The following is a 22,296-nucleotide window of genomic DNA, read 5'->3' as shown; positions in this document are numbered from 1 at the left end:
GCAGTATAAGTAAATCATTTGGTGTTTACTGGGCACACAGAGTTTTGTCCTGTCTTGTGTTTTTTCCCCTGTTCCTTGTACAGGTAGTCCTGTTTCCTTGTCTGCAAGCTCAGGATCTGATATGTACAAATACGTGTCTCATTTGGAATTTTTACTGCTTGCTAAACCACAGATCTAATAGTTTCCTCTGCTTCTCAGTCCTGCTTTGTTCCCCATGTGTATGTCACCTGTTCCTGAGCTGTTATTCTGATTGAAAGCATGGCATTAAGTGGAAGGTTAGGGAGGGTTGGAGATGTTATTTCTAATTAATGGAATTATAAGCTAATACTAAACCAGTCAGCAGCACAAAGAATCCTTGTCATTAGTGTGAAGCTAATCTAATTTGCAGTGCTGTGTTTTGGCAACTGTAGTCTGCCCTTTCAAGGGCCTGTTATAGGCCGCATTTGTTGTGGAGGAAGTAATGTTCCACTGAGGATCTGTCTTCAGGTATTTTATCTACTGAATGTTATCTAATACTCCAGAACTTGAATCACAAGCCTGGATAAAACATGTTTGTTTCACAGAAGGAAAAACAAACTGCCACATGTTGGTCTTAAGTGACCAGTTTGGTCTGGTGACTGAGCACTCATCTGCTCTTCACATGAGAGATGGTGAATCCAAGCAACCTTTCAAGAGTAAGTAACTGGTGAAGAGGCTTGATTTGCAGGCCCTGGCTGTTGAATATCTTTTCGTCCACAGGACTATGAGATTTTCTGGAGGCCAATAACTAAGCCCCTTTGTTATGCTGCAGTAACAAAAGAACTTTGTTCTTGTCAATTCTTGTTTAAATTGGGAATGCAGCCACAAATCTGGATCTCCTTACCCTCAGAAAATGTGTGGTGGAAAAAAAATGATAGTTTTCAATAGGAAAACACATTTGCTGCTAAGTAACTGTTCTACTCTGTCTGCTGGGAATGAGATTGGAATGTGAGGGCATCCTGAATGCCATTAGCGTCAGTGACACTGGAGACGGGGCAGATTTGGATAGGGCACTATATTGTCCCTGGAGAGAAAACAAGACAGAACCTATCCTGCTGCTGAGCTGATAGGGGCCCTTAACAGCTTAGGTGGCCAGTGTGGGTGCACCTGATATACAAAATATACTACTATGTAGCGCGCTTGGCATTCTGCAGCTATTGCATTTCCTTTCTTTCCATTTCTGGGTCATACATGGCTGCATGTGGGTTAACTTTTTTTCTATTTTTAAATGAATTACCCATAGGCTCCAAGTAAGATCTAATGTGACTTTGCTAGCAACAAATATTCAGCAAAGATTCAGCAGGTCCAGTCTTTTTGGTGATGTCTTTACAAACCATTGCTTGGTGAACACTATTCTTAACCAGGTGTATGTGCTTGTGTAATTGGATACTTCTGTTGATGAAGTGTATAGGAGGCATCTTCTTTAGGGCTTCATTCTTTAAACTCCCCAGGATGTCAGCACAGCTGGTGGGAGTGGAAAAGAAAGGATGAGGGGTGGCAGACAGGTACTACTGCAGGGAAGCAGATCTGTAATGACCACAGTACCCATTAACCTGAAGAGCACCTTGACTGCTGCAGGATTCCCTTGGTTCTCCCTGAAGAAGTATGTCACCTAATTCACCTACTAATCTCCTTCTGTGCCTATGGTTACTAGAGAAGGGAAGACATCGCTTTGAACTTCAGAACAGTAATGCTGCATAAGAATTACTGACTCATGATTTTATTTATCGTGAGATGTTCATGATATGAAGCAATCCCTGCTTGGTGGAAATAACTGCAGCTGGCACCGTAGAGCACAGCACCTATGGGCACTCTGGCTGGCTTTTCTTTGTAGAGCGTCTTGTTTTGCACAGTTTCTCTGAAGCTGACAAAAGCAGCAGTGCCTGTGAGGCTTTACTGGGGCCTGGGGCTGAGCTGCCATTTTTGCAGTTGGAGGTGTAAGCGGAGAAGTAGTTCATTCGATAGAGCTCTGCTCGGCTCTTACAGCAACCTAGTTTGCTCATCAGCAGAAAGAAATCTCTTTGGAATGCTTTAGTGAAAATTGCATACAGAAATGGGTTTGCGCAGGAGTTGACTGGGTAGAATAAAACCAGCAGAATCTTGGAGTTTGTCACAGTGATGAGAGGCACCTTAATGGCAGCAGATATGGCAAAGAAGGAGATTGGGGCCATGCAGGTAAAATCCGTGAAGATCAGTATGGCCATTCTCTTGGCGATCTTAGTATCTTTATTGGCAGCTACCAGCTCAGGGTTCTGCACGGCGATGTATATCTTGATGTAACAAGCACAAATGACAATGAAGGCTACGACGTTGAGCACTAAGATCAGCAATATGTAGGCTTGGGAAAGCCCTGTTTCAATATCCATGGGCAAACAGATGCTGACCTTCATGTAGCTGCTGATCCCCAGCAGTGGCAGCACCGCTATCAGGATGGAGAACACCCAGCCACCAAGCATGATGGGCACGGCGTGCCGCAGCCGTAGCTTTCGGTCCAGCTGCATGGCGTAGGTGATGGTATGCCACCTTTCTATGGTGATCACTGTTAGTGTGTACACAGAGAGCTCACTTGCAAAGACGGTGAAAAAACCAGCAGTGCTGCAGCCGCTGCCTGTTTGCCAGTCTATGGCATGGTTGTAGTACTGCCCACTTGTCTGAGCGTCCACTGAAGCAATGAGCAGCAAGTAAAGCCCCATGCAAAAATCAGCGAAGGAGAGGTTGCACATGAGGAATCGAGGAACCGTGAGCTTGTAGTGGCTGGTTATGAGGACGAGGAGCACAATAAAGTTGCCAGCAATGGCAAGGATGTTTATGAACCAGATCAGGACCCTGAGAAAGCTGTATCCTAGAATGTCTTCACAGGGATTGAAGGCATCTGGTTCTGGAGTGCATGTCAGTATCTTGGGCTGACAGAAGTCATACTCAAAGTCAAAGCCAGTCATTTCATCCTCATCAAAAATAGTTGAGTAGCTGTAAGGAAAGGTTTCTTCTGCTGGTCCAAGTGGGTACGTGTGCTTTTCTTCTGGCCACAGTGATGTGTTGAAAGAAGCATCTCTGTAGCTATTAAAATAACAACAGCCCCCCCCCAGCCCCCTCATAGAAGTGAGCTATTTGTTACATGTTGCACTCTATAACAGTTGACAGTTGTTTTAAAACACTTTCTTATATTTGTTTCCACTGAGCATTTACAAGCATCAAAGCTCCTGTAAGCATGCTTTTTGCTGGGGTAGCAAACTCGGGTTGTGGTTTCATCCACATAAATGCTTTCTCACCCAGCTTACCTATTTGTAAGCACTTCATCTTGACTGCTTTGTAATTGAGCCATCTTTCTCAGTCTGCCAGTAGACTGCAGTTCAAATCATAGTATCACTTGAATGTATGGATCATAGATTTTATGTGTATGGGTTTATCAGATTGTTATAGAAACTAAAATAACTGAAGGATTTTAGTTTTGCTCCTTTTCCTCCCCTAGGAAACACTCAACAAAGTCTGAGACTACATGTGGGTTGCAAAGTGCTGAGAAATTTGATTGCAGTATTACAGAGTAAGGTGTGCATCATTAACTAGATAGAGTATGGCAATAGCTAGGAATACATGAAGTTCAGACTGGGAAAATGCCTAAATATAAATGTATTAGGTGTTCTAGAGTGATCTCTAATCTCCAGGTCATCTGTAAACCTATCAAAGCGTCAATAAACCTATCACAAAAGAAACATTTTGAAAGCAAGTGCTGTTTTCTCCAGTTCCCTGCCAGAATAGCTACTGATATCACGGTGTTTGGCAGACAGACACTCAGTCTTCAATGTGAGACCTGGAAAACATCCCTATTGAGGGCGGTGGTTTACAGAAGTCTTAGGTTTAGGACAACTGAAATACGTGCTTAACCTTCTACAGTTTCTGAAGGCTGTATGTTAATCTTTCTTTCTGGAGCTGGTTTGTAACTGGCAGATAAAGCTGGGTTGTTTTTCAGCTATTCTTGTTAGGTAAATACCTTGCCAATCTTGTTGCCTTAGCTCTACTTTCATGGAAAACTGCCCAATGTCTTTTACTTATCTGGCTTAAACTGGAAGAGCAGAGAATGTGTTTGATTTATTAATTAAATAAAACTGTGATTTTCTGAGAGGCTGCATAAGCATTCTACCATGTGCAACCTTCCCTTGTAATAGAACTCATGATTTTCAGCCAGTTTCCTGTTGTGGTTCCCAAACTTTAGAATTTGCAGCCTTCAAGCCTAAGAATCTTGAACCCGTGTTCATCTGGATCTCAGTGAATCAATCACAGTTCAGCTGTATTGCATGTATTGGTATTTTGTCTTTTCAAGACTTTGCAATGATCTGACTCTGTGTCATGGTTAAAGAGAAGCCCCCAGGTCTCCCATTTAGCAGGAGATGTGAATATTTGCAAATCCTTCAACTCATCCATGAAATAATATTTGCAGGGCTTGTGATATTCAACACTGCCAACCCACCAGTTTTGATACCACTTTTTCATTGTCCCACTGGATGCAGGTCATACGGAACTGCAGATGATATGGAAAGATACACTCAGAAGAGATACACAAACTGCATAGGCTGACCAAACTTCTAACTCAGAGATTCTCTTTGTGCTGTTTTCTAGTAGCGCAGATAATGACCTGCTGGCTTCTAAGTATTCAATGTATGGGCAAAACATACTAACAGTGGCAGCTCCTTGGTTCAGTTAAACTTCTGCACTTGTCTTTGGAAATTCTCCAGGTAGGCCCCCTAAATTTGTTAAATATGGGATCACTGTTTTGAAAGTGTTTCAAGAATTTAGAAGAGAAGCTGTGATGAGGGAAGCCCATGTAATTATGTTAGTGTTTTTTGTTGTTTTTCCCTCCTACCCCCCTTATTGAACATAAAAATCACAAATGTTGGTTTAGTGATAGTAAAATGACCACTGTGCTGTTTGTAAGGGTGACTGAATTAACAAAGAAAGAAGGCATGCTGTTTTGGGAAAAGCATACAAGTAACAAGAGGGGAAGTCCATCTTTGCTATTTCCAGCTTCCATATGCAATACTTACAGTATTTCACTAGCTGGTTTCCTCATTGTGCTTTCACACTGTTTGGAGAAGTTGTCAAAAATGGAAAGCAAGGAATTTTGCCTGAAACAAGAAGGAGAAGAAAGTTGAGTTTCAGTCTAGGTTTTGGCCAAATTCTCATCTTCTCTGAAAGTGATCTTCACCGGCATGTAAGGTGAACTGGAATTGGCCTCATGCGGTGCAGATATTCATGCAGGACTTTAAAAGCAGGGGTAGGAAAGCTTAAAATGTTCTGACGATAAACTGCAACGTGGTGTGGGCCTTCATCTCAGCTGTTTATGTTGCATTCATTATAGTGAAATAACTTGAGCTGTTCGGGGATAGGTGTTTTATGCTGAGAGAAAAGCTATTTGCAAAGTACATATTGCAAGACCACATACTTGGCAAAATCTTTAAAGGTATGGGTTAAATGCTATGTACTCTTAAGAGAATGAGAGACCTGGAGACTTACAGAAAGCTTTATGTATAGCAAGAGAAATAAGGTTTCAAGATGCCAATCTAAGCACCGCTGTAATGCTTATCAATAATGGGATGGCAACAGAAATTGTTTATAGCGTGTTTTTGTTTTTTTTTTTTTCTGCCCACATTCAGTCCTGTGAAGGAATGTTTTATGGACTGAACATTACCTTCCATCTCTCTTACTTGACTCTAGTATCTTTCTTTTACTTCTGCAGAAGCAGGAACCACTTACTAAAATGAAGAGAAAGCATATCATCACCACCTATTCTACCCTGAAGGATGGGATTCTGTTCCTGCCTTGCAGCACAGTGATGGTGTGCAAGTCCTGTTGATCAGGCATTCCACAAATGGCTGCTTAGTACATCTTTTCTGTAGGCTTCATCTGAGGTAGGTGGGAAGTGTGGAATCCCTGTAGCTTCAACTAAACTCATTAGGAGTTGCTTTGGGTGTCTACAGCCAACTGACAGTTGAAGAAAAGTAGTTATTGTAGTACTTGCATTAAATATGCTGTATAGCTAAAGTTGCAAGGTTGGTTTTTTTTAGGACAAAGTGCTGTTGATGGAAATATATCTTCCATGTGCTGGAAAGGTATTTTATCCAGACTGCTATTTTATTGAGATATCAAGGAAAATAGAAGCTTTCAGCAAACTTAGAATAACATCTCAGCTGGCTGTTCTTAGACCCAGGATGTGAGAAATTTCTCCTCCCATAGGAGTGAAAATACCTCTATTGCGTTCAGTAGAGATCTGTTGTTTGGAGTGAGGTCTTGCTGCCTTTCACAGTTTCCTTGCCCCTGAAAGAAGGGTAGGTCAACCCAATGAGGCCAGGCCAGCTGAACAGAGTAGAACTGCCGTTTTTGAGTTTCCAAAGTCCTGCAATACAACAGAATGCCATTTGGACTTACTTTTCTGTCCTCAGGTTTTGAAAAGCACAGCAGTGGCTGGGGTAGGTCAGAACAGCTTCCAGCAGGCTGCTGAATTTATCCAGAGGTGGCAGTCTCTTCAATGAATATGATGACATTGCGTTGAGGACCTGGATAGCCTCCAGCCCATAGCTAGGCAGGGACTCCAGCGCTGTCGAAGAAATGTCCCTGAAAAACCAAGAGTGCTTTCATTTCTTTTCATACAGATAAAAGCCTCACTAAGGCATGAAGATAGATAGCAGTGACTCATTTCTTTTTTTATGAAGGCCTACATCCGCAAAGCCACCCAGTACTCAGCTTGGAGATGTGCTCTGTGATGCTGCTGAGTCTTTCCCTGTGACATGGGAACCCCAGGCAGGCTAGGAGCTGGTTTTAGCATGGTGGGAATCAAAACCCACTGTGCTGGGGCTTGTCCTAGGTTTCAGCTAATGCATTAAATGAATATTTAATCAAAGCCCAAAATGGAATCCACTTTTCTTGCCGGACCAACTTCAGTAGTTTGGCTTAGAGTAACTTTAGGAAAGGCCATGTATGGGACCAAATGTTTCAGAGTTAAGCTGTTAAACAGGGGAAAAAGAAAAGGCTCAATTATGTGAGTGATGCTATTAAGGCTGTACAATGCAAAAATTCCAGGGAAAGGAATACAATGGCATTTGTGGCATGGAGTGTTATTTACAGAGCCACTCGTTGGCTTTATTGTATGCAGCTACAGCCAGTGCAGCCCTTAATATGTACTTGATGAATGAAGTGTAAGGATGCCAATGATATGTTTTATTCGGCACTGGCTTATAGCATGCTGTCAACCACTTCACTTTCATAACCAAATTCTAAAACAGTACATTGTAAAAACATGCTAATCCTACCAAACCACCCAAATGCCTAAGGAGCAGAGGCTCAAACTGGCTGATGTTTGTCATGGTGCAGGCTGAGCTTTCTGCCCCACAATTTCACGGCACCTCATTGATATGCTTCCATTTTACATGTAGGTGGTAACAGGTCAAGCATGCTGTCCACTGGCATAACACAGTTCATATGGGGCATCTACAAAACCGGGTAAAGAGTGGTTTGATGCTTACAGGACGTCTGGCCCGATGGCCCCTCTCAGGGCATCGTTGTGTATCCGCCTGAGGTTTTTGTTGTCCTTCAGAATCCTGTGGGGTCAAACATCAAGTCTTTACATCCACCTCTTGAAATACCTTCTTCCAATGTATCTTCACTCAAGCTTCCTCCCATTGCAGTGAGGTTGTTCCAGCATCTGGTCTGAGATAGCTTGTATTTCTTACGCCACTTCTTCCTCCACTGATGCTATCAGTCTGCTAGCATCTACTCTTAATTCTGATTGTTTCCAGTTTCTTCTGATTTAAACAAGGAACAGCAACTCTGGTTCCTTTGCAGCAGGACCCTTGTACAGAAATGCAGCAAACCACAGGGCTAGGCCCAAAGCACGCGCAGTTGATTTAGAAACTACTGATATATCCAAATGTAAAATGCACTCTATGTGTTCAAGCTATTCAACCTGCTGCTGGCTTTAGGAGTGTATTATCTGGGCCTTACTTTTACCACGAAAGGTTGGACCAGGTGATCCCTGAGGTCTCACCCAACCTGATTTTGTCTATGGTTCTATACAGCATACTCACAATTGATTTAGCTTGGTTCCGTTGAAGGCATGGCTGTGGATATCTTCAAATCCATTTTTATAGAGTTTGCTGAGGATTAACAAAAGTGCATAAGGAAAAATCAAGAAAGGATGGGATTGTTACTTTACTACAAGTTTTAAATCTTAATGCTGTACTCAATTATAGTATTGTCTGGCTTCTAAAGAATACAGATACCTATAGTATAGCTGACATTAGCTCAGAAATTATCATGAAATTGAAGCTTAAATTCCCTAAGCACCTTCTGGTTTGGCTGTTGAAGAAATCATCTTCTTATGTGCATATTCTCCTTGCTACATGGAGCTCTGTGCCCATTTTGAGATGAGACCCAGAAACAAGGCATGATTTCAAGTAGGGCCTTGGCACCAGGACAACAACCTATAGAAGAGCTGGATTTTGTGGTTTAAGCATGTACTGGTGCAGGGCTCACAGAAGTGTAGCTCTGTCACTGAAGTTAGCGATCTCCTTAATGAACACAGCCCTGTTTAGTATTGATTCCCCATCCTCATGAAGCACGAACAGCCTAAATTAGCTGTTTGAAATACGAAGTATTAGCATGGGCTGAATTTATGCCCTCACAAATTACTTGTGTTTCACCAAACCTTGTTGCAACCATTCAAATTATTTCAGCTAATTGCAGTTAATTCCATGGGGTGGAGTTACAGTGTAGCTCTGCAATTAGGAAGCTGCTGATAAGGTAATTCTTATCTCTCCTATCATAAAAGGATAGGAGAAAAGCTGCTGTTGGTTGTTTCCTGACTGTGAGTTAGACTCCATTCCATTTAATAGTTGAGGAATACAGTAAAACATTTCTGGCATGCTCATTTTTTTGCACCATTCAGAGAATCATAATTTTGCTGAAGTTATTTTGTGAATTGGTTGGTAGGAAAGAGGCCCGTAAGATGGAATAATGCTGTAAGCTAAGCCATTGCTCCCCTTTAACACCATGTGGTCATTGTTTTCGGTCATATTTATGTACAGCTCCCCTATCAGTTTCTGAATGAACCTAATCTGTGTTGAAGATGTGAAGGCCCAAACCCAGCCAGCTGCAGCACCTGCTCATGCAAAGCAGAGCTTATTTGCAGGCACGAATGTTCATGGAGTGTTGTACAGTAGTTTGGGCACACGCTTGTTCCAAGACAAGGCTCTCTGGATATGTGCATCTTAAATACCAGCCTGATCTGCCAGGGTTTGCTTTATGTGCTTTCAGAGCTGTGTTTGTGCTGTGAGGCCAGGGATGGGATTATTGCTTCCATCTGTGGAGGTGCTGGAGAAGGGTGTTGATGTGATACTAAGGAACATGGTTTAGTGGGGAAGTATTGGTGGTAGGTAGGCAGATGGACTGGATGATCTCGAAAGCCTTTTCCAGCCTTTGGTGATTCTATGATTCTGGCCCTCCTTGGGTAGAGCATCTCACCTGGCATTAAACCCACTCATCTCACAGGTGGCTGTAGCATGCTAGAAGGGAAGTCTTGGTATAGAGACAATACAGACATGTGGGGCTTAATTTCAAGATTCTTTTCAAAGCAGGGCTGCTCTCCTGGGATGGCAGCATGACCCTCACCAAAGGAGTTGGGAGTTCTTTACTCACAGTGTCAGCGACTCGTTGCTCATGCCCCGGAAAGCATTTTGAGGTATGGTTGTCATACGCAAGTTGTCACACAGCTCCCTTTGGGTGGGAAAAAAGAAGTTACCTGTCAGACGTACAGGAGCAAGGTGGGATGAATCACAGCCGGGTGGGAGGAAGGGCTTCACTTACAAAATAAAATGAGCTTCTGAGGAGAAGATCTGCGTCAAGTCTGGGAACTCTATTATTCCAGTGTTACAGATGCTCCTGGAGGAAAGCACAGTTTACAGGAGGAAAGGTTACTAGGCTGACTGCAAGGACAGGCCAACCCCAAAGGTGTGAATTTAACAGTGTGTTAAAATGAATGGTAAACATATTTTTCAGGTAATTCTAACTGTGCTTTTAAGATCTTTGAGAACCACATATAGTATTCTCAGGCAGCAACATATATCCACATTAAGGCTACAGAAGATGTCTTAGTTACCCCTTCTGTATCTTGTCAAAATGGAAGTTTTACTCTACTAAGCACTTAACAGAGCTCATTAGCAGACTTTGCTATTGTTTTGTCCATTGGTGCTCTGCCTTGTGTTAGTTTATTTCTTCGCCTTTTAAAAGATCTCTCTGTTGGTAAGCTGCTTATTAAGGCAATTTTAAATGATGTATAAACTTCTGGTGTGCTGCAAGGTGTGAGAAACTTCCTTATAATTGTTTGTTTTCTGGGGTTTGTCCATTTCTTCATAGAAAGAGGAAAAAGAAACCAGAAAAGAAATGAAATGCTTTCTTACAAATATTTTAGCCTTGGAAGGTTTCTGAATGCTCCGTCCTCAATGTGCAAGAGATTTTTTGTGTTCAGGATTAATCTGTAATGAGGGAAAGATATGCTTGTGTTATAATTGTTACATACTTGGAAGGACGTGAGCGTGTCTGGTGGTTGACCTTGCTGGAAAACTGCCACGAATGGAATGGAATGGAATGGAATGGAATGGAATGGAATGGAATGGAATGGAATGGAATGGAAGGCTCTCGGGCTGTGAACAGACCTTCTAAAATGCACTACAAATGCACTGATAATAACAGTAATAACAGTAAAGGGTTATAATGGTTAGGTAGCCAGGAAAAAAAAAACACAACAAAACTCAGCAGTCTCCTGAGTTTGCATGGCCCACTGCACTAACTTTCCTTGGTATAGATATCCTGGTCATTGGTGTGGGTTGGTGTTTCGCTGCTTCTTTTGAATCCATGCTAGGTTTACAGCAGCCTAAGGTAAAAGGTTCTGCTTTATTACTTGCATCCTACACACAATCAAATAACCTACCAAATTCAGGCTGATCCAGTATTGGGACCTATGGGACTGGATTGTTATGAGGTACAATTTAGGGCAAGTGTTTTGGGAGGAGCCTCATTGGATATGAATACAGCTTGGGACTAGGTGGGAATGCAGAACTTTATTACTTACCTGATGCCAAATGCACTGACTGCTGTTTTGTACCTTAAGTCTTCTATATCTACGCTCTGGAATGAGGTATTAGCATTAATAGCCTGAGTCTCCAGGCTGCCAAAGGTGAGCAAACCCTAACTGAGCAGCTGTGAGGTCGTTTAGCATATGAATTTGCAAGGAGAGTTGAAAGCCAGGAGCAGCATTGAACACACTTCAGCTGCTTTTCCAACGAAAGTGGCCTTGCCTGCAGCTTGAGATGACAAGCCTACACAGTGTGAGACCTGCAGAGTGTTCAAGATTTGAGCAGGTTTTCCTGCTACTCTCCCGCAGCTCTGTAATGGTCTTTCTTAGCTTTCTTGTTTTAGCAGACAGGCAGGTGATGAGCTGTGCATAATTTGTAAGTGAATGCATCAGCTCAATATCCTGTTTCTTACTGGAAATCTGACCCAATAAGAGCTGGGCAGATCTGTCTGCTGCTTCTTTGAGCAAGTATCTTGCTCTGATGGAATTCACATAAGTGGGGGAAAAAAAAATAATCCCATGAATTTGTCCTCGCTCAGTTGCACTGTAGTTAAAACACTCCCTGATCACGCTGTGGGGAAGAACGCAGTGAGGAATCAAACGTTCAGTTCCCAATTTCACTAAATATTTCAGAGCATTCTCCTAGCAATTGCTTTAAATCACATGCGCTCTCAGATGCTTGTGCTAGGTAGGTCAGGTTTAAAATTAGTACATCTTCTCTTTGAGTAGTATTTCAGTGCTCGAAAGAAGAGCTGCATGCTAAGCAGACGTCTTCAAACACTTGGTTTTGAAAACCACATCTACAAAAAGGAAGATTTTGTTTTCTTATTGACTGATTTCTCTGCTTAGAAAGCTCAGCACTGTGGCAGAAGTAAACACAGAGCTCCAATCTTGTCACTGAGGTACTGAAAGGAAATGGGCTTCATACACATAGATGTCTTTGCATGATTCGGATCTCCAAGGCTAGAGCTTACGCAGAGCTCATTACTTCATATCGGACTTTGGACGGAAACGTTAGCACAGATCTCATCCAAAGCCAAAGTAACGTAGGAAGATTTGGCCTAGGGATACTCTTCTGTTGGCTGCTCCTTGATGATCCTAAATCACAAGGTGGATGCCTTTTTTCCACCACGGCTTACATTTCCGACAAAGAGGGAAGGCTGTCAAATGCGCTTGCTTCTATTCTCTCTAGGGAGTCACTCTGAGAGATTTCACTGTAATGAAAAGACAAATACAAGGCAATACATTAACGGAGGGGATATCAGAAACCAAGTTTCTACTTACATTTGCTTCTTTTATATGTGGCTATTTAAGCCTCCAATCAGTTTTTGTTGTGCAGCAGTGTCCTTGCCTTGCCTCCAAACTCTAAAATCCTGAGCCAGTAGGGTTCAAGAGAGAGCAGTGTTTTGCTGCCTTGGGAAAAGGGTATGGCAACCATCTGGAGCAAGGATGTCCAGAGCAGCCAATCTCTACTTCCTCAGTAAACTGTAGATAAGGAAGTGACTGAGGGCTGGATGAATGCAAATGGAGTCAGCTCAAGTCTCTGAGCCTTTTGGTCCCGCTTAGTATGTTTGTTTGCATGGACAAGGACGTAGGTAGTAACTGTATGAAGCCCTGTGAATATAAGGTTATGGTGACGGTTGTCTAATGTGCATATATACAGACACACAAATACGCACTCAGTGCACATTATGAATAATTGTTGGATTTAAATGCCGTTTTCATTACATCATGGAAACTTATGGAAGTGGCTCTTTTCCATCATAACACAGATCAACATGACTGTTTTCATAGGCATTACATGATTTTTCACATACCGATGCTCCTATTCTGCACATACAGTTAAGAACATTGCCTACAGAGGAATATATCACTTTGGTGATGCCTGCCAAAGGCCTGCTAGATTAAGTTTCAAAGAGTGTCACAAAATTGGCTCCTGAAAGCAAATAGTATATATTAATGCATATAGAGGGGAAAGGTCTTCAGAACAGCATTTTCTCTTGACAGAATTGACTGAAACAGCACAGAAACTATACTGAAGATTATACCCTGTCAGCAAAGCAAAAATACTTTTTCTAAACAACTGGAACATGTCTGTAGAACTGGAGTCTCTATTGTCACAGTTATGGAAGTTATCTTATCTGAAGTGTGATTACAAGAAAGCAGTTCCTATGGATGTCAATATAAAAACCCCTTCGACCACAATGACCTTCTTTAACTTGAAGTGGCAAAGGGGAACACATACCAAAAACTATACATTTGGTATATTTCCTACATAATTACTCATCATTTTCTCCATCATCAGAATTAGATGAGATAGTTATTTTTTCTGATAGTGCAATGGTTGTTCATGAATAAAAGATGCATGCAGATCAAGTGGCCTCTTGATGGCCTGGTCCAAAGAGGCTCAGGGCTTAGCACTGGGTTGGATCAGGGAATACTTTGTCAGACTTGAAATAGAAGGCTTTCAGGTCCAGGGTCTGAATTATGAGACCCCAGATCTCATGGTTCTCCCCTGAGATTCTCCCTACTCTCCGATGGCTTTCCGTTTACATGTGTCTGAAAGAGTTATGACTGTGACAGTAATTTATCATTTGATTAGCAGTTGGTGATGAGTTGCCAAATTGATGATTTAGAGATTTTCAGTTTAAAAATATGAGTTATTCAAAGTAACGCTGAATCTCAATAAACCTATGTAGTTCTCTATAGATTTACATGAGACAAACACATTGATTTCTGTGCCATTAATTTGGAGAGATGTATTAAAAGGACACAAAGAAGTCAATTCTCTTGTGGAAGAGAAAAAAGTCAGTGAAGAAGGAAGAGAAAAAAGTCAGTGAAGAAAACAGCCTCTTTGAAGAATGGGTTATGCATACAGTTCAGGAAAAATTAGCAGCAAATCATATAGGTAGGAGATGCTCATTGGATTTAAGTTGATCTCCCATCTAAAAATGCTAATCTTTCAATTCTTTGTCTTCATGAATGCACTGTGGAAGGGTTTCCTATATTCTCTTTTTGTCTCCTGGAAAATAGATGGTATAACATCTAATTAACTGGTGATAGGATTAGAGGGAATGGCTTCAAACTGCGCCAGGGGAGGTTCGGGCTGGACGTTAGGAAATACTACTGCTCTGATAGAGTGGTCAGGCAGTGGAATGGGCTTCCCAGGGAGGTGGTGGAGTCACCGACCCTGGGGGTGTTCAAGGAATGATTGGACGTTGTGCTGAGGGACATGGTTTAGTGAGAACTATTGGTGAAGGGTGGATGGTTGGACTGGGTGATCTTGTAGTTCTTTTCCAATCCTGGCAATTCTATGATTCTGTAATGTGTATTTTAATATCTGATGTACTATAGATTTTATAGATGAAGAAGATAAGTCTAAGATGTGCACCTAGAACAGTAAGTGGCATTATCTGTGCTGCTGCTTTTAGTTACTGGGAGAGTTGCTTCTGAATTGCACAGGTGTGTCATCAGCCCACCCTTCCGGTTGAACCCTTGCTATAAAACAGATGCAAAGTTAAGCAAGGAAAAGCAATGCCAACCTGATGTAGAAAGTTGCCATGCTTGTAAATGGTAATAGCCAAGTAAGGGTTCAGTCCTACAGATCCTCTTCCATGCTTACCTCTTGGTACAAAACAGCAAAAAAAAAAGAAGAGTCTTATTTGAGTACTACAGAATGCCACAGCTATCATTGCAGAGATAACATTTTATGATAGCTTTCTACCTCGTTTGCCAGTCAAAAATGCCTATCACGACTTATCAGGCAGTATCCAGTTCTCTCCAATGTGATTAATGTTTCATTACATGACCTGTTAAACCCCTGTCAAAAAGCAGTGCCTTCTCAAATCATGTTCTAAAGCCTGTTAGTGAGAGATGACTGGTTTATAAGAACAGCTTATCCTTTCCTTGTGTGTGTGGCCAGCTTTTTTCTTTCCTATGAATGTATTTTTAGCAACATTTTATTTTACAATAATGTAAATAGACTTTTGTTAAAACTTCTAGCAAGACGTTATAAGAAACTCTATGGAAAATGTTGCCTACTTACATGATGAAGGCATCTCGAAGTCCTTCGAATGCATGTGATGGGATCACTTTCACAGGGAGGTGAGTGAATGACCTGAGAGAAGAGCAGAAGGAGGAGAAGGTTTTAAGGCATGGGATTTTCCTGTTTACAGCCTATACACAACAAGGCATTGGGCCCCTTTATTTTGCCTGGATGTGGGGCCTGACCCTTCTACCATTGATCCTAATGAAACAAATGTGAGGGCTATTGGATCAGTTCTTTAATAGCACAGATTTGAGATTAATGTGGTCGAAACAATAATAATCATATGCTATTAAGTAAATGTATAGCCTGATAAATGGACTGCTATATTCACAGTCAAGAGAAGCTATGGCCTATTTAAGGTTATTTCCTTTGGAATAAGTGGCTTTTGCATAAGGCTATGCAACAACATTTGTTTCCATCTCTGCTCTCAGTAGTACAGCTGTGGTATCATGCTGTGGCACTGGCATTCCCAGCCAGTTCCAGGCTGTGTGCTGCAAGTGCTAGAGGAGATCTGAGTTTGGCCCGATGTTATATTAAATTGCAGCAGGCTGATTTGCCAGTTAAAAGCAAGTGTGTGTTTCCCTTTTTAATTCTTTAATTACTCTCACCGAGATGTTAATGGTCTTGTGGGAGACAGATCTGCATCTTACCATCCTGCTCTGCCTCTGAACTATGGTGCCAATTCGTACAGCCATGGCCATGCTCTCCCTGATAATAGCCACAGGAAAATATTTGACATACTTCAGGACGTTATCTGTGTGCAAACAGATAATTGCTCTCTTTTGCTTTTTAAATTACAGATAGCTAGACAGAGACATCTGCTTCCCACCCTTAAAAACATGCTGTCAAGGTTGTTCCCTTGCTATTCATAAGGCCTATTTGTTGTTCTTCTTGTTGTTGTTGTTGTTATAATCCTTTGCATAAAGACATTTTAGAATGTTTAAGAATTTTACTGGTCAATTTAGTGGATAAGGAATTGGTTGAAAGATTGCAGCCAGAAGGTTGTGTTCAATGGCTCTGTGTCCAGGTGGAGATTGGTGACGAGCAAGGTCCCCCAGGGGTCCATCTTGGAACCGCACTCTTTAACATCTTGATCAGTGATATAAATGATGGGATTGAGTGCACCCTCAGCAAGTTTGCTGATGACACCAAGCTGCCTGGTGCAGAAGGAAGGGATGTCATCCACAGGGACCTTGATAAACTCAAAAGGTGTGTCCTCAATCTGATGAGGTTCAACATAGCAAAGTGCAAGGCTTTGCGCTTGGATCAGAGTAATCCCAGGTATGTATACAGAAGAGTGGCAGCAGGGACAAAGAGGTGAGCAGATATCTCTACTCTGCCCTTGTGAGGCTCCATCTGGAGTACTGCATCCAAATCTGGGGTGTCCAGCATTGGAAGGATGTGAAGCTGCTTGAGAGAATCCAAAGGAGCATCCACAAAGATGCTCAGAAGGCTGGAGCACATCTTCTATGGAGACATGCCGAGAAAGCTGGGTTTGCTCACCCTGGAGAAGAGAAGGCTATGTGAAGACTGTTACAGCCTTCCGATATTTTATGGAAGATTATAAACAGGAGAGAAATCAACTGTTTTACGTAGGTAGATTCTATCCTAAAGGAAGGGAGATTTAGATTAGATGTCAGTGGGACATTTTTCACTGAGAGAGAAGTGAGGTGCTGGAACAGGCTGCCTGGAGAGGCTGAGGATGCCCAGATCCTGGAGATGTTTAAGGCTGGGTTGGATGGTGTCCTGGGCAATCTGACCTACTACTTGATCTAGTGGCTGGCAACCCTGCATGTAACAGGGGTTGGAACTTGATGATCCTTGAGGTCCCTTTGAACCCAATCCATCCTATGATTTACGTGCTATTGGGGTAGGCTGTCACACGTATTTAATGTTTGGGGTTAAATCAGTCTAGATATATTATGGAGACTGGTACCAATTCCTTACTGCAATACAACATAATCTTTAGCAAGTCACTTATTCTTATTTTCTTTGCACCATGATTTCCTGCCAGTAAAACAGGTAGGGAAACAGTGCTTCCCTACCTCATAGGGGTGTTATAAGAATATGGATGTTTTTGACGCCACTGGGATTGGGCTCCACCTGTCCCTAGACAGATGCTGGCATATTGTGATGTGTGTGAGCACATGTAATTTGCCCTGAGGGGACAGAGATGTGCAGAGAATCCTGCAGTAGAAATCGACAGGCTGAGCCAGCAGGAAAGTACCTTTGGGAAGGAGCAAAAAGTAGGAGCAGAGAAATTGCAGCTGTGGAAGCCAGGACCTCTTCAGAGCTGTACCATCAGCTTGGGCTGCTTGGAAAACAGAACAAACCTATTTATGACAATGTCTGCACACACAAACAGAAAAGGCCAAAAAAAAACAACCCAGTGCCTGTCTGCCTGCATGCAGAAAGCCTATGGGACAGTGCTGCTGGCTTTGCCACCGCACTGATGGGTTGAATTCAAGGTGGGATGAACCAGCACTTCGATAGGTACTGTAGTTAAACCGCATGAAAGCACTTAATCCATTCTGTGTTTATACTTAATTTTGTTTTGAATTCTTGCAAGTTCACCTTGATAGCTGAAACCGTGAACTCATCTGCATTGGTATTACCTTGACTCATTAAGCACCTCACAGAACAGCGAGCACAAAGGAAAAAGGCAATTTGGGCTTTGCTCTTAATCCTTGAAACAGTGATGGAGCACACAGAGAATGTTCTGCATCAACAAAGATTCCCCCATTCACAAAAAGGTGAAAAATGCTTTCAACCTATTCTTTTCTGCTTCATCTTTGCAGCTTACATCTCAAACCCTGACTGCGTGAAGGGAAACAAATTCATTTAGGTGGCTCTTTCCATACCCCAGACATTCTGGACAAGATCCTTTAGCTGCTGAGCAAAATCCAGCTGTGTGTATGTATAAACATTTAGGTTAGCAGAATTTGGCTGTTCGGTGCAGGCTTAATTCTGCCTGAAGCTCAGAGTAAATCAAGGTCTCTGCTGGGCCTCTGCTGTTGGGCGTGACTGATGTTGGTAGCACAGAATGAAACTCAAGCAGATGCTGGCAGGAATTATATATCGATTTATTTTGGATAGCATTCAGAGTTTGATGCTCAGATACGACCAGTGATTCATCTGTCAGAGCTGGAGAAGCTGCTGACAGAAAGAACAAACTGGGTTTTATAAAGCTTTCATACCCTGCAGCTTTCTCATGCTACCAACTGACTTGTATGGCCTTTGAAAGGAGGACTGCATCCCTTTTAATATGTGTTACCAGCACCAGTTTGAAAGAGTCCTGTTAGTTAAAGGATGAGAACTTTAAAGACTGAAAACTCACAATTTTCCCAGGATTTTTACCAGCTTCTGGAGGCAATGTAAAGTATGAATGCTGATTATTAAAGCCCTGTAGACCAGACATTGTCTAACTACAATGGGAGATAAGATGCTGCATATACCTCACAAACAGCCAAAGAGTGCATTCAGGTGATGATGGGTGACACCTAATATCCCACCATTTTGGACCTGGAACCAAATTTCAGTGTCAGTCCCTACAAAGCCAGATATGCCCCAGTGGGAACTAAAACAAGAAACAGAATACATGACCACATGTAAGGTTGGAGTTTGTGTTTGTTATTACAGTTTTGTAATGGTACAGCAAATGCTTGCTAGTCTGTGGACATTTAGGGGATGGGGACTACAGCTCCCTGTGCTGCCCTATGACACCACATCCTGTTTGGTGTCCATGCATCTCTTGAGCAGATGAAATGGAAGATATGCAGCTCCCAGCAGAGAGCTCTGCACCAAAAATGGGCCCTTCTGGATGTACGAGGGCATTTCCAAGAGATGGACGTATCTGTGCAATGGCAGATTGAAAGAGTGAGGGATTTTTGTTTGATATCTGGGTATAATATTGACTTTTAGAGGATACTGCAGGGATCAAAATCTTGGTTGAACTCTTATCTGACTGTGTGGCAGGTTTCTGCAGCCAGCCTCACAGCTGGACTCTGCAAGCAGCTACAAAGCTGTTATAGCAAAGGTTAAAGAGGAAAACCCTTCTCTTTTCCTTGCCTATCACCTACCCTGCTGATCTGAGTAAAATATAACTAATAAGAGGCCCTAAGACTGTTATCTGTCTCAACCTGGTCATGGGGGTGGGGATGTGGATTCTTTTTGGAGAAGCAGCCAGAAAAAAAGAAGGAAGAATACACCAAAAAAGAAAGTGGAAAAACTACCCCAGTTTGGAGCTGCTGATAACCTCTCTGGGCTGTGACATGATTCCGGAGAGATATACAGCATCCTAATGAAGTGCTAGAGCTCTGCCAGGCCTCTCCTCCCCATATAGTGCTGTGTGGGACCCATTCCATACCAGTTCTGCATGTGTTACCAGCATCGGGGCTGAAATGGACTTTGTTGTAGTCAATATGGAGGATACCTCATGGGCTGAGCTTCCCGTGACACCATGGTAACACAGGGACATGGGGAGGGACAGGCTGAGGACAGAGTTGTTTCAGGGAACTATTCACATGGCTCTGAACTAACACAACTTGGTGTTTCTTGCGCGTATCAATTCTCAAGCCAGGGAGTAAAGGAATGAGCAGAGCAGGGATGGTATCATCCCTGGGGAATTTCAAGAGCAAGGCAAATTTACAAACAAATTGCATGAAAATGGAAAACATCAGCTTTGTTTTTGAACAGGGCATAATAAGAGAAATCTCGCTCAGTTACTGCGCAGATAGCACAGCTGCTGCTTCTGGGATTGCTTGGTTAACTTCTGCTCCCCTAATGCCATGTTTTGACGCTGGGGTTGTTCAGATAAGTGCTGCAACCCAACTTGTATGCTGCACCACAGTGTTCTGATATATATCATATACTGCACCATAATGCTCTGATACATATCATGTACTGGCTGTGCTCTGCCAGGTGGGGAGCTGGCATGGGGTGAGGGAATCCCCATGACTCCCTTTTGGCGTAATCCAACCCTCATTCCTAGAGAAGCATCAGAGTGGGACCGATTTACAGACACTAATTGGCCCCAACCTGTCACCAGCTTGAGCCTCCCAAAGGTGCGAGAAGAACTTCTGGGAGGACCGGGAGCTGCAAGTGGGACAGGGGCACAGTCAGGGGATGCTGTGCTTCAGCACAGAGGGTTCTGTGTCTCACAAGGTCTGGGAGAAGGCGAGCGAGAGGTCAGGCGGGTTGGCGAGAGACAGAAAAGACAGCAGAGCTGATACAGACCGTTCAATCCCGTTCATACAAAGTTACTCGGGCGCTGTTACGGGATGCGCAAAACGCCTTCACCGCGCGACCCAGCAGGAGAACACAGAAAGTTCAGCCAACACCAGCCGCACCGTTTCTTGCCACCCCAACCCCGCACCGCTCGGACACCCCCCGGACGGACCCCGCGGTACTTACGCACGGGCGGGCGCGGGGCGCGCTCCCGGCGGCGGCGGCGGGCAGCGCAGGGCGGGCTGGGTGCAGGCACAGCGCTGCGGGCAGCGGCCGCCCCCCGAGCCGGGCAGCAGCGACAGCAGCAGCAGCGGCAGCAGCGCGGGCAGCATCGCCGGCAGCTCCGCGCCTCGCTCTGCCGATCGCGGCCGCGGCATGTGCCCCGTTCCGACCGCCCCGCCCCGGGGCGTGCTCGCACCCCGCCGCCCGGCCCGCCCGCAACGCGATCTGCTTTGGGGGATTCCGCGGTCCTCTCTATTGGGCGGGGTGCAGAAGTGATGCTGGCACTGCTGGAGGGACTCGATGAGTTTGCGGGTGGCATCAGGTTGGGTGCGTCGATCTGCCTGGGGGTAGGGAGGCCCTACAGAGGGATGTGGGTAGGCTGGATCGCTGGGCTGAGACTAATTGTGTGAGCTTCAGCAAGGCCATGGGCTGAGTCCTGCGCTTTTATCGCAACCCTCTGTATCACTATAGGCTTGGGGCAGAATGGCTGGAAAGCTGCATGGAGGAAAAGGATCTGGAGGTGATAACTGACAACATGAGCAACCTGGGCAAGAAGGCCAGAAATAGTGCAGCCAGCAGAAACAGGGAGGTATTTGAACCTCTGTGCTTGGCGCTGGTGAGGCTGCATCTCAATACTGTGTTCAGTGTTGGGCCCTGCACTACAGGGAAGGTATCAAGGCATGTCCAGAAAAGGGTCTGGAGCACAAGTGTGATGGGGAGCAGATGAGGGAACTGGGGTTGTTCAGTCTGGAGAAGAGGAGGCTCAGGGGAAACCTTATTGCCCTCTACAACTGCCTGAAGGGAGGTTGCGGTGAGGTGGGGTTGGCTTCTTCTCCCAGGTAGCAGCAATAGGACAAGAGGGAATAGCCTCAAGCTGCACCAATGGAGATTGGCCATTAGGAAAAATCTCTCCTCAGCAAGAGTGGTAAGGCATTGATACAGGCTGCCCAGAGAGGTGGTGGAGTCACTGTCCCTGCATTGTTCATTAACCATGGAAAAGAAGTACTTAGGGACATGGTTTGTAGGCACAGCAGTGCTGGGTTGACAGCTGGACATCATGATCTCAGAGGTCTTTTCCAGCCTTAATGTTTCTACAATTCACAAAGGTCTGTTTGTGTTGTAAGGAATTGTTTTTCACATAGCGATCATTGCTGCTGTCACTGTCATTTACTACTGAAGTTATAGGAAGAATTCAGGACTTTCTTTGTAACAAATGATGGAGCAACACACAAAGCATGCTAGCTGCTCTCCAGAGGACCTGCAAACCAAATGAAAGAGTGTGAGATCACCTTTCGCTACCTTTACTTTCACGTATCTTCAAGAAAATGTCCCTGAGACTCCCTCCCCAAAACTTTCACTGGGAGCTGGTAGCCACGTGTGTAAGGGTTTTCAAACCCTCTTACTTGTAACCAACCAAACTAGAATGGCAAGCAAAGAACTTGACCACTGTTTGAAAGATGCAGTCTCTAGGGAGTCTTGTACATCTGGTCTTGAGTCGGTATCTATCCAAAATGGAGCTCTTTTTAAGCATAAATTCATGCATGTGTGCACATGGCGCTAATATAAAGTCACATGCACAGGCACGGCAGCACAGGATCATAGAATCATTATGGCTGGAAAAGGCCTGTAAGATCATCATGTCCAAGCACCAACCCATTCCCTC

At 43.6% G+C, this 22,296-nt stretch overlaps 1 protein-coding gene across 2 annotated transcripts; it reads right to left on the bottom strand.

Annotated features, from left to right (window-relative positions):
• Nucleotides 1-1,709: 1,709 nt before the first annotated feature.
• On the bottom strand, nucleotides 1,710-20,803 carry LOC107310840 (lutropin-choriogonadotropic hormone receptor). Of its 2 annotated transcripts, none has more exons than XM_015856838.1 (11): nucleotides 20,598-20,803; nucleotides 15,183-15,254; nucleotides 12,277-12,351; nucleotides 10,464-10,538; nucleotides 9,871-9,945; nucleotides 9,703-9,780; nucleotides 8,094-8,162; nucleotides 7,533-7,607; nucleotides 6,439-6,624; nucleotides 5,058-5,138; nucleotides 1,710-3,075 (listed from the first exon to the last, which is right to left on the bottom strand). In XM_015856838.1, exons 1-11 carry the CDS (start codon nucleotides 20,786-20,788, stop codon nucleotides 1,821-1,823), a joined length of 2,232 nt encoding a protein of 743 aa, XP_015712324.1. In that variant the 5' UTR covers nucleotides 20,789-20,803; the 3' UTR covers nucleotides 1,710-1,820. The 2 variants fall into 2 exon arrangements, with proteins under 2 accessions (XP_015712324.1, XP_015712325.1); XM_015856839.1 differs by lacking the exon at nucleotides 20,598-20,803 and adding an exon at nucleotides 14,680-14,761.
• Nucleotides 20,804-22,296: the final 1,493 nt, after the last annotated feature.

Source organism: Coturnix japonica, chromosome 3 (genome assembly GCF_001577835.2).
Source record: "Coturnix japonica isolate 7356 chromosome 3, Coturnix japonica 2.1, whole genome shotgun sequence".
NCBI lineage: Eukaryota > Metazoa > Chordata > Aves > Galliformes > Phasianidae > Coturnix > Coturnix japonica.
Note: the sequence above shows the minus strand (reverse complement) of the source record. Positions and strands in the feature narration are given on the sequence as shown.